This window comes from Nomascus leucogenys, chromosome 6 (assembly GCF_006542625.1).
Source record: "Nomascus leucogenys isolate Asia chromosome 6, Asia_NLE_v1, whole genome shotgun sequence".
NCBI classification, from domain to species: Eukaryota; Metazoa; Chordata; class Mammalia; order Primates; family Hylobatidae; genus Nomascus; species Nomascus leucogenys.
In genome coordinates, this window is record NC_044386.1 from 103,479,409 (window position 1) to 103,491,573 (window position 12,165).

General features: G+C 42.8%; 1 protein-coding gene across 7 annotated transcripts in view; it reads left to right on the forward strand.

Moving 5' to 3' along the window:
* The window catches only part of CPEB1 (cytoplasmic polyadenylation element binding protein 1), a 113,590-nt gene that overhangs the window by 91,748 nt on the left and 9,677 nt on the right, over nucleotides 1-12,165 (forward strand). For 4 of the 7 annotated variants that reach the window (XM_003268458.2, XM_030814946.1, XM_012507541.2 and 1 more), the window contains 4 exons: nucleotides 6,995-7,221; nucleotides 8,857-9,109; nucleotides 10,988-11,101; nucleotides 11,467-11,556. In XM_003268458.2, the coding sequence (XP_003268506.1) occupies nucleotides 6,995-7,221; nucleotides 8,857-9,109; nucleotides 10,988-11,101; nucleotides 11,467-11,556 (684 nt within the window). Of the gene's footprint in view, nucleotides 1-6,994; nucleotides 7,222-8,856; nucleotides 9,110-10,987; nucleotides 11,102-11,466; nucleotides 11,572-12,165 lie in introns of all 7 variants that reach the window. The other 3 variants (XM_030814944.1, XM_003268459.2, XM_012507542.2) reach the window with 2 other exon arrangements.

Genomic DNA, 12,165 nt, shown 5'->3' on the forward strand with positions numbered 1-12,165 from the left:
TATTCTCTAGGATGGCATTGCCCCTTTCTGAGCCATCAATCCAAGTCCTTTCCCTGTTTTTCTACGTGGTTGGTATATAATTCAGTGAGACATTCTTCCTTGCTCCTGTACTTGAATGTAGGAGTGTATTGCAGTGGCCCTGAAGATCCCAGTAGAGTCTGGGGAGGATTGATTAGGACAGAGTGTTTCCCACCCTGCCCCTCCTCAAGCAGAGGAGCTTTCTTCAACCTTTTTCTCTTTGAAGAAATTGAGACTCAGGGAAGAAGTACTGTCGCAGATGTGATGTGGTGAGTCACTGTGGTTTTTAAACCTCTGTTTTGAAGATGGGCTGGGTAGGGATGAGTTAAGGTTTATTCCCCTAAATCTGTATTACACTCTAAGTCAACATTGTGTCCTTAGGCCGGGCACAGTGGCTCACGCCTGTAATCCCAGCACTTTGGGAGGCTGAGGCGGGCGGATCACAAGGTCAGGAGATCGAGACCATCCTGGCTAACACGGTGAAACCCCGTCTCTGCTAAAAACACACACACACAAAATTAGCTGGGTGCGGTGGCAGGTGCCTGTAGTCCCAGCTACTTGGGAGGCTGAGGCAGGAGAATGGCATGAACCCTAGAGGCAGAGCTTGCAGTGAGCTGAGATCACGCCACCGCACTCCAGCCTGGGCAACAGAGCAAGACTCCATCACAAAAAAAAAACAAAAAAAAATTGTGTCCTTAAATTGAATATCCTTGATAGAAAAGGGTAGAGCCTCAGCATACTGGCTCTGTGGAATATGTACTCTGTCTTTCAGTAGAATTCAGCAGTCATTGTTCACCTGCTTTTTGCCAGATGTTGAGCTAATTGCTATTGGAGTAGGGTGGTAAAGATGGGTCTTGGTATGCTTGATTGAGAAGGCACAACTTTTTACACATGTGGGCCTGCAAATATCTATGCAGATTTTTTTGAGACTTTAAAAAGCATGTTTAAAAGAAGATTATTTCTTCTAATAGAGACTCCAAAAGTACTCAATTACTATCTTATCCTCTGGGATCCTAGTTCCTATTACTTGTGCTTGATTTCCCTTTGCTGATTAGATAAGTTACCTTGAAAGAGGCAAAGAAAGCCAAATGGGAATTGACTTGTTTTCCTTCCTGTCATTAAAAAAAATGGAAATAATTTCAAATTTATAGAAGTTATACAAATAAAATTATACAAAGAATATTTGTAATCCTTTTTATCCAGAACCTCCTATTGTTGTTGTTCATTTTACCCCATTTGCTTTATCATTTGCACATTCTCTCTCCATATATCAATACATAATTGTTTTCTGAATCATTAAGAGGAGAGATAATTGGCCCAGGCACAGAGGCTCACACCTGTGATCTGAGCACTTTGGGAGGCTGAGGCAGGAGGATTGCTTGAGCCCAGAAGTTCAAGACCAGCCTGGGCAACATAGTGAGATCCTGCCTCTACAAAAAAAAAAAATTAGCCAGGCATGGTGGCATGCCGCTAGCTACTTCGGAGCCAGAGGTGGGAGGTTGAGACTGCAGTGAGCTGTAATAGTGCACCTGCGCTCTAGCCTGGGTTACAGAGGCAGACCCTTGCTCAAAAAAAAAAAAAAAAAAAAGAATAGAGATGATCTTACATACATTCATATGTAACAAAACAGTTAACTTTAGTCAATTTAAAGTTGATAACACTACTTTGATTAAACTGTCATTCATATTCCAGTTTTGTCAAGTGACCCAGTAATGTCCTTAAATCCTTAATAACATTTTTCTCTTTCTGCTCTAAGTAGGCCCTTTCTCCTTTTGGTTTTGCTCAGTATGAGCTTACAAAGTCCCTTGGGTTGTCTTGAATGTTTTTCACAGTGATCAGCTTGTTCTAGCCATCACTTTTCCTGAAACTATGATAATCCTTACCACTCTTTTTTTATATTCTTATTTGTTCATGGTTACTGTGTCTGTCTTGCCTCTCTGTGTTGTCCTCCACTCCCACCAAGTGTTTCAGAGAGAAGGAACTGTTAAGTAAATGTCTTATATAGCCATGTTGATTTCTTTATCTGATGCCTTTTTTTTCCTCTTAAAGTATTTACCATTTTAGTGTGAGAACTGTATTTAAATTATAACCTCCAGTCTTTTTTTTTTTTGAGACAGGATTTTGCCCTGTTGCCCAGTCTGGAGTGCAGTGGCACGATCATGGCTCACTGCAGCCTCAACCTCCTAGGCTCAAGTGATCCTCCTGCCTCAGCCTCCTGAGTAATTGGGACTATTGGTGCATGCCATAATGCCTGGCTGATTTATTTTTTTTAGAGACAGGCCTTGCTATGTTGTCCAGGGTGGTCTTGAACTCCTGGCCTCAAGCAGTCCTCCTGCCTCAGTCCCCCAAGGTGCTGGTATTACAGGCGTGAACCACTGCACTTGGCCATAACCTCCAGTCTTTAAGTCAGAGGAAATAATTATATATGAAAGATGTTTGGATGTGATAAGGCAATTGATTAGGAATTTGAAGTAGCAAGCCTCGGGTTTGTATAGATCAGTGCTTCTAAAACTTAATGTGTATACATATCTCCTGGGGATCTTTTAAAAATGCAGATTCTGATTCAGGTCTGGGGTGGGACCCAAAATGCATTTTTAATGAGTTCCTGTAGTGGCAAGGCCCTAGATAAGATTTAAGACCCGAATACTCTAGGTCCTAAAGCAGGGACTTCTGGTAGGGAAGATCAGTAGTCTGTAGTTGATGGTCTTACAGGATTCAGACAAAGGAAAAGTGCTGAGGAATGTGAAGACAAACAGATGTGAAGTCCTAAAGATTAAAAAAAAAAAAAAAAAAAAAAAAAAGCTAGTGAATGGTACTTGGAGTGGGAAAGAATCCAGTCTCTGTCACTCATTAGCTGCTACTTTTACAAACTGACTGCCCCAAGTCTTGGTTTCCTTTTGTTAAGATGCAGTAGTAATAGCCACTTCTTAGGATTTGGTGAAGACTGTTTACCTAAAGTGCTTCTAACACAGTGTTTGGCATGTGCTAGACGTTCAGTAAGTTGTTAGAAGCTTAACTGAACCTGGTCCAGACTGCGGAACAGATGAATGACCATGAACTGTGAGCACTTAAGGAAGTAGAGTTCGTTAGTGACCAACGTGGGTTTTCATGCCATTTTCTATTTAGACAGGTTTATTGCCAGATTAGAGGATCACTACAGAGATAATTCCTAGCTTTGTACAGGAATTTGACAAAGCCTCAAGATACCTTTGTAGGCACAGTAGAGAACTTTCAAGTTAGCGGAGGTAGATGGGTTTGTGGCTGGTGAAACAGGTGTACCAACACAATAGTGAATACAAAATGATGTGAATGAGAAAAGGGGTCTGTAGTGCTTACCATGTTGCTTTTTTGACTCTTTCCAAAATACCTTTTAAAAAAACCTTGGGTGAGGACAGTTACCAGAGCCCATACTTGCCATCTTTGGTGTTTTCAGACACAAGCCTTTGGGACAGCATCCCCTCTTGAGTATTTTTTCTGGCATTCTGCTTTATGCTGTTTCTCCCTTGACAACTCTCAGAGCTCTCTGCTGTGCCACTTGAAACTCCCCTTTTCCAAGGTTAACAAACTGGCTTTCTTCTTTTTACTGGTGAATGCTCCCCCCGTCTTCTGCTTTAGCTGAAGACTTTTTCTTTAAGATGCTGCTATGCCAAGCAGAGCCTACTCATTGTCCCAGGTCTCTGAAAATCTCATTGTTTAACTCCAGGCCCAGTTATCACCATCGGTCTCTTTAGTGTCCACATGAATGACTTATCTAATATTTCAAACTTCTCACATCTAAGTCAGCCACCTCTAATTTCATACTCTGGACCTTGCCATCCTCAGAGCTCTTAATCTTCAATGTCCCACCTCTTCGTGTTTATGTTGTCTGCCACCCTCATTCCTCTTATAGCTATCAGCCTATTAAAATCACTGGTTTTCCATTTATTTGCTCCTGATCTATTGACTTTGTTCTGTCTTTAGCCTATAATGTATGACCCATTCTTCATTTCCTTTGTTGCTGTTATCATCAATTCTGTTGTCCCATTTATTCCTTCATACCCCCTTGGGGGAACAAAATCATAGCTCTGTATGGCTCCAGTGTCCATCCAGGTATCTGAGCTCTGCTGCAGAAAATCCTTTAAGTCCAACTTAGTTTTCCTCTTTGCTGGACACTGGTTCCTACTGGTACTTTTCCTTAGTTTCCCTGGTCAGCCTTCTTTGCTATCCAGCAACAGCTCTGCAGATCCCCTTTTCCGTGTCTCTCAGTTACCCTTAAGATAAAATCATGCTGGGTGCAGTGGCTCATGCCTGTAATCCTAGGACTTTGTGTGGCTGAGGTAAGAGGATTGCTTGAGCTCAGGAGTTCGAGACCAGCCTGGGCAACGTAGTGAGATGCTACCTCTACTAAAAATTTTTTTTAAATCAGCCAGATGTGGTAGATATCACATGCCTGTAGTCCCAGCTGTTCTAGAGGCTGAGGTGGGAAGATTGCTTGAGCCCAGGAAGATTGAGGTTGAAGTGAGCCACTGCACTCCAGCCTGGGCAACAGAACTAGGCCCTGTCTCAAAAAAAAACAAATGACAATAAGATAAAAACTATTTAACCTAGTTGTCAGGGTTCTTTGTGATTTGAATTGTTACCTCACTGTTCATCACCCTAACTTGTTTTTGTGAAATGTGGAAAAGGATGAGGCCCTCCAGGGCATTGGTACCACTTTTAAGACCAATGCATGTGATCTGTTGATTTTTCACAGTGCCTCTTTGCCAGGCTTTGCAGCATTAGGGTGGAACCTTGAATAAAGTCTTCACATATTGTGCCTTCTCAGGGCATGGACTCTGCAGGCTTTGATTTTGGATTTCTTTCAGGCAGGAGTTTGTCAAGGAACTTTTTTTTTTTTTTTTTTTTTAGACAGAGTCTTGCTCTGTCTCCCAGGCTGGAGTGTAGTGGCGCAATCTCGGCTCACTGCAGCCTCTGCCTGCTGGGTTCAAGCAATTCTTGTGCCTCAGCTTCCCGAGTAGCTGGGATTACAGGCATGCACTTCCACGCCTGGCTAATTTTTGTGTTTTCAGCAGAGACAGGGTTTCGCCATGTTAGGCAGGCTGGTTTCAAACTCCTGACCTCAGGTGATCTACCTGCCTCAACCTCCCAAAGTGCTGGGATTACAGTCGTGAGCCACCACAACTGACCAAAGGATTATTTGAGAAGTTTGTCAAGGATTATTTCTGATGGTTATCAATCCAAGCATTTTGAGACACTTAGTTTTAGCATACAGTTAAATGTTAGAGCTTTGAAAACTGCTTCAAAAGGCAATTTCAAAGTTAGGACTATTTCCTTGAAAAACAAAATGCTAAACTAACTCCTTGCTGGATGTGATGTGGCTCCACCCTACCCACACCCCACAACATACATACATATTAGACTGGCTAGATATAAGAAGATTGACCAAACCAGGTGTTGGCCAGGTTGTAGAGGGACTGAAACTCTCATCACTGCTGGTGGGAATGTAAAATGGTGTAGTTCCATCTACTTGGAAAACAGTATTATGACAGTCTCTTTAAAAATTAAAGCTATTTTTACTACAAAATAATAACTAGATAAATAGATATATCTACAGTTTCCCCTGTGTTAAATGTTAAGGATACACCTACCATGTCTTATCCAAAAGGGGAGGTCATACACCCAAAGGAGAGTGGGCTGGTCTGGTCCCATATTAACAGATGTTTGGGATCTTGTGTATATGTTCCGTCAATGGCATGTGTTTCTGGTACCCTGAAAGCATGCATTGATTTTGATTTCAGTCTTGAGAGGTTTATTCCTGCTTCTTGGGACTCCAGCTCCAGACAAGCATTCAAACTGACTTAGAAGCCTGGGAGGAAACCAGCTCTGGGTGACCTGTGTTTCATTTCATTGCTAGTCAGGGCTCAAGTGGGGCCAATCACAGCCAGTTATTGAGCACTTACACATATTATTTTGGTTTTACCTCAGCCATTTTGAGGTGAATGTTCTCATTCTTCAGATGAAAAAAAAAACTTCAAATTAAGGCTTCTTTCCTAGATTTAGCACACCCATAGCTCCATGGCAAAGCCCTCTTATTCCTTATCCTCATAGATAGAGGGTGTGCTTTGCTTAGGTTCCCCAAGGCCAAGTGTGGAAAACGTTGCCCTTTTTTTTTTTCATATTTAAATATTTATTGTGTTCTGGGTGCTACTGTGCTGAGCTCTTTCCATCTGGTATCTAATTATTGAGCTGTCCTAACAATGTTATGAAATAGTTGATACTCCACCCTAGATGCCAGTGAGAAAATAGAGGGTCAGAGAAGCTAAGTGAGCTTCCCAGAGCTCACAGACATATACAAGAGGTGTCAGACACAGGGTTTCATCCCAAGTTTGTCTTAAGTCAAAGAATGGGCTTAACCATGTCATTCTCCTTCCATCCTAAACATTTCAAGTTCAAGGGTACATTGAAGAGAATCTGTATATGCTAGAAGTTTGCATAAGTGAACCTCTCACGTGAGGTTGTATGCTTATGCTATACCAGATTTCTGGGGTGTGGCCTGAAATTCTATATTATAGCATTAGAAAGGTGGGAATTCTTCTAATAAACAAATAGGCAGTAAAGATGAAGTATGTTTTGGGATTTCTAACTGTGCTGTAGGTCTATCCAGGCATTAATAGCAGCTGTGGCCAGGGTCCCCAGTGACAGTTTCCCAAGTGCTGGCATTGACCTTTTAAGCCTGGGTAGAAGAACCCAGCAGTTTTGCTGCTACTGTAACAGCAGGAACTCTAATCTTCAGTCAGCCTGTAACTTCCTCTAACAGGGCCCTTGTGGCAAGGTCTCAGAGCTGGATATATATCTGTTCATTATATTGTATTTTGCTGGCATGCTTTTAGTGGTCTTGCCTTTGGTATCTCTTGTTGGGTGGCTGTAGGAGAAGAAAGAGGCTGTTGGCTGCAAAGAAAACTAAGAGGTCATGAGGTTTCCTTTTTTGTCCTCCTAGTACTGAGCATGCTCCATAACCCACTGGGAAATGTCCTAGGAAAACCCCCCTTGAGCTTCCTGCCTCTGGATCCCCTTGGGTCTGACTTGGTGGACAAGTTTCCAGCACCCTCAGTTAGAGGATCACGCCTGGACACCCGGCCCATCCTGGACTCTCGCTCTAGCAGCCCCTCTGACTCAGACACCAGTGGCTTCAGCTCTGGATCAGATCATCTCTCAGATTTGATTGTATGTAACTCATTTGGGAAAGGGGGGTTGTGGGTGGAATTGCCTGTGTGTGTCCAAGGGGAAGGAGGGTACAATATCTATGGGATGCCTGTCCCCTGGAATGCAGGCTGGGAGATGGGATGAGGGGAGGAGTGGAGATCATTGTGGACATTTGTAGAGTTCTTACCCTTAACAGGATAGAGATGCTTTGAAGACCCATTGAGCAGTACATTTCAGGACCTGAGCTCAGGACTCTCATTTTACTAGTTACTCCAAGAGTACTGGAAAACACTTAATTTCAAAAGTAAATGTGAGGGTCCTGACAGTGTTCTGCTTCTTTACCTACACGGGGTGCTTTCTTTAGCCCTTAAATGGTGTCATTTATGTACTTTGATATATGATATCTCAAAAGTAATAACTTAAAAAAATTTTAAGTAGTAATTAGCAGAGATAGGATTTTAATCCAGATCTGACTGTAGCTCCTATATTTTTTCCACTGACCCATGTCAGCTTTCAATTCATGCCATGATGAATCTATGAAACATTGCCTCAGTTAATTTTTGCATTTCACGTTCCTTATCTACAGCCATGTATGATGCGTGTGGTCTTCATGCTAAGTGGAGTTGGCAAATGAATTAGAATAGGTAGGGGATATTATAGATAGAGTAGTACAGATAATATAGATAGGGGATAGTAGAAGTAAATACAGATGGGATTGGCAGTGAGAAATTACCCCAAAATAAGAATACAGTTTCAGATGCCTTATAAGCATTTTTGTTGCCAAATCTCCCAAGCTGAATGTGCAGTGAATAGAATGGCTTATTTTACCACCTTCTTCTCTTCCCCATACCCAGGACTGGCAACTTTGGTTGTGATCGCCTGTCAGCCTGTCCTAGAATATGGAAGTTGGCGATGGTGTTCTCACTGCCCATTGGTTTTATCTGTTAAGGCTGCATTTCTAAAAGGGCAGTCACATGCGGGTCTCTTTGCTTCTCTGGGCTGCAGTTACCTCTTCTGTAAAATGGGGTCAGATACGGTGCTGGTAGTTCTGTCTATATTACTTAGACTGGACTCAGTCTTGGAAATTTATCTCATGACTGATTAATATTTGGGGATTTTAAAATATTCTGTCAATGAGTTATTTTGATAATGTTTCATTTCACAAACGTACATTAGAATTTAAAGGTTTGACACAGCTTATGGTGTTCTGATACATTTATGATACAATGCAGAGCTCTCATAGATAGCATTTTTGGCATTCAACTTTCTAGGAATCTGACCAAAGAAAACACAAAATATGAAGAAGCTACATCTTAATTTTTATTTATGGTTCTGAAAACTTGGAAAGTATATATATAACAGGAAGAGTATGGGTCAGTGAGATGTACTTTGTTCCCTAAATAGAATATGATAAATGCATTTTAAATGGTTATAAAGACTGGCAATGTGGAAAAATTGTTGAATGAGGAGAGAAGGAGCATTTGTTTAAATTATAGTATAACTAGAACTAATCAAAATTGCTCAGGAAGAAAGTCTAAAAGAATATATATCAAATGCTAAATGTCTATTGGATGTTTTTAATAATTTCTATAATGTGATTGTTATTTTATAACAAAATTATCCTTTAAAACCCTGTCTTCCTTTTTCCTCCCCTAGTCAAGCCTTCGCATTTCTCCACCTCTGCCCTTCCTGTCTCTGACAGGGGGTGGTCCCAGAGACCCTTTAAAGATGGGGGTAGGGTCTCGGATGGACCAAGAGCAAGCTGCTCTTGCTGCAGTCACTCCCTCCCCAACCAGTGCTTCAAAGAGATGGCCAGGAGCTTCTGTGTGGCCATCCTGGGACCTCCTCGAAGCTCCCAAAGACCCCTTCAGCATAGAGAGAGAGGCCAGGCTGCACCGACAAGCTGCAGGTGAGTGTGCCTTGAGCATGTGTGGGGCCTGAGGCCTCATTTTGGGAGCAGAGAGGAAGTGACCTTAGTTCACACACTTGTGAACTGTCTAGAGGAGGCTTGGTTGCATGGTGAAGTCTCCAGATCTGCAAAGAATTATCTTTCTGTGGAGTAAATACTAATGGGAACAAATTCAGGAACTTCTTGAGGCTGAGTGGAGAGGAAAGAGGCAGGTAATCTGGCACATGCATGTGCCACAGCACAAGGAGCTGGCTCTGTCTCTCACTTGTGCCATTCCGTGGAGACTGGCTGTGTGCTGCTCTTGCTTTTACTTTTTCCATGGGTGGATGTCCTCAAGAGAAACTCTGGAAGGGATGTCCAGCATTTTGTCTACCCTCCCCACATTCTAATTCAAAGACCGTCAGACACAACTCATGCTGGAGCTTTCTTCCCCGAGGCTTTCTGATTGGTATACTCAGGGATGCACTGGGGAAGAAGGGGTCCATTTGTCAACCTCTAAGGTAAGGAATGTCACCAGATGTCCTGGTCTCTTAGGAATCCTTAAGGTTCTGACATTTAAATTTAATCTTAGGCTGGCCTGGGTGGCTCAGCACTTAAGCAGAGGCATCAGGATGGCTTGAGCCGAGGAGTTGCCCAGCCTGGGAAACATAGTGAGACCCCCATCTCTATATATTTTAAAAGGTTTGAAAAATAAATTATCCTAAATATGTATTAAATATGTTTTTCATCTTTGTCTAGTACCACTTCAGAGAGATGTTCATTAACCACTGGCTCTTCGGAGGTCCTGAATTTGATGACTAAGTTAGTGTTAGTTTCTCCATTCCGTTTGTTTCCATAGGCTTCAGTGTGTCTGTTTGCTCACAGAGTTGGGCTGGATCTCATTCTCCTCTGATAGTGCTGTGCCCTGTTCACCTAATGATTTTGGCAGCCCATCTTTGTACTTTCTCTGGTGCCATTGTTTTCCTGTGAAATGACTACCATGCTTTTGGATGAGACCATTATATTCTGTTTTTGTCGTAAAAGATTGCTGACATTGCCCAGTTTCTTGCTGTAGCCACACGTTGGGCCTATTCCTTTTAGGAAATGTCCTTCCACATCTTTGTCTTGAATGAAAATGATAGTTCCTTTCATTGGCTGTCTGCCTCTTTGCTGAAAGAGGAGGGTGAAATAAATGGGCAAGAACTAGCTAGTCCTCACTAAGGTCAGTCTCTGATTTGGAAAGGTACAAACAGTGGGGACAGGATTGAAGACTGATTCATTACGTTACCATGTTGGCATCAAGGAAGGCCCATTGTCTATTTGGGTGCTATAAAGATGAGTCTGGCTTGGAACAGTTGTGACATTCTTGTCTTACTGGGTTGCCAGTGCTGGTTTTTATTGGCAGTGTCCTAACTTCTGTGATTCATGAGTTCAGAGCCAAGACAGAGAAACAGAATAGAATGTTTCTCATTTGAACATTGGGGAGAAGGCCCATTTGTACCAGTAAGCCTGTAAGATGTTGTATTGCTCTGTTTATTTTCAAGTAATTATGAATTAGTGCTGTAAGCAATAACAAGATAAAACTGCTTTGTGGTTAGCATATTAGTTGAATGTTTGAAAATAACATGGGGTGTAAATTTTTACCCTACACATCTGGTTTGGTATTCCTTTCAATTTTAGTGGGGACAGAATTAGCAAAGTAGGATTATCATACTTGACTGAGTAGATTGGTGAGACATAGGTTTCTTGCTTTTCAGAATAATCATGGATATTCTCTCAGGCATCTGGGCAAGGACTGTGGCCAGTCAGGTTCTTACTGGACAAGTTCACCCTGGGGAAGAGCGGTGGCTTTGTTGATTCTCTAACCTCCCCTGTTTATCTCTTTGCCATCTACCAAAGCTGTGAATGAAGCCACCTGTACCTGGAGTGGCCAGCTTCCTCCCCGGAACTATAAGAACCCCATCTACTCTTGCAAGGTGTTTCTAGGAGGTGTTCCTTGGGATATTACAGAAGGTGAGCTGTCTCTAAGACCTCCTGCTTTAAGAGTTGAAGGGTGGGGCATGTCTTTCAGGAGCATGAAACTTGGAATTGAAGCCAGGGGCTGAATCCCCCGCCTGAGCTCAGGGAATTACATGAGTAATATCCTCATGAGTGTCACTCAGACACTCCCCTCAGACACTCCCTGAGGGGAGAGGTGCATTTCATAGACCCCCATAGTGCTCCTATGTCGGGAGCTTACACCGGAGATCAGCATTCATTTTTGAGTTGTTTGTCAGTGGGGATGAGCCAGGGAGGAGAATGCTGGTGATTCTGTGTTTGTGTTTTTACTGGGAAAGATGGTTCCTCAGCTTCTGCCATTCTTTTCTGTCTCTTTGCAGCTGGATTAGTTAACACCTTCCGTGTTTTTGGCTCTTTGAGTGTGGAGTGGCCTGGTAAGGATGGCAAGCACCCCCGGTGTCCTCCCAAAGGTAATATGCCTAAAGGTAATAAAGACATGGTAGGAGCTTTTTTTTCCCTTCCCTAGTACATAACTGCACCTAGGGGTGCTGGGATGTCACAGCTGCATGTTGGTAACATGGTGGGCACTCCAGGGCACAGACCTGTCATCTGTCAGCACTTTCTCTTCAACCTAACATCCCTCTGTTTCTTCTGAGCTAATGTTCCATCTGTCCAGACTTACACAGCAGTGGGAGTTGCCTCTGAAACGCCTTCCTTGTACACTTCTACTAAACCTGAACCCAAGCAGCATCTTTCCTCTCAAAATAAGGCGTTTGAAAAGCTTTCCCTTGCCTGCCTGTCCTGCCCAGTTACGTTGTTGCCTGACCTAATTCTGAAGTCCCTTTGGAGTTGGCAGGAATGAGGACCAAGCATCTGATTCCTCACTGGTCTGAAATGAGATCCCTTCCCTGTAGAAAGGAGCAGGTGCTATTTTCACCCTGCCCCATCTTCATTGAACTGAACTAATGGTTTAAGTAGGCGTTTAAAGCAATACCTGCCATCCTTCCTGCCCCCAGGAAAGCCTGGCTCTGCTGACCTGAACTCTGTGTTCTTGCATAGAGAGCTGTGGTAATGGTGGG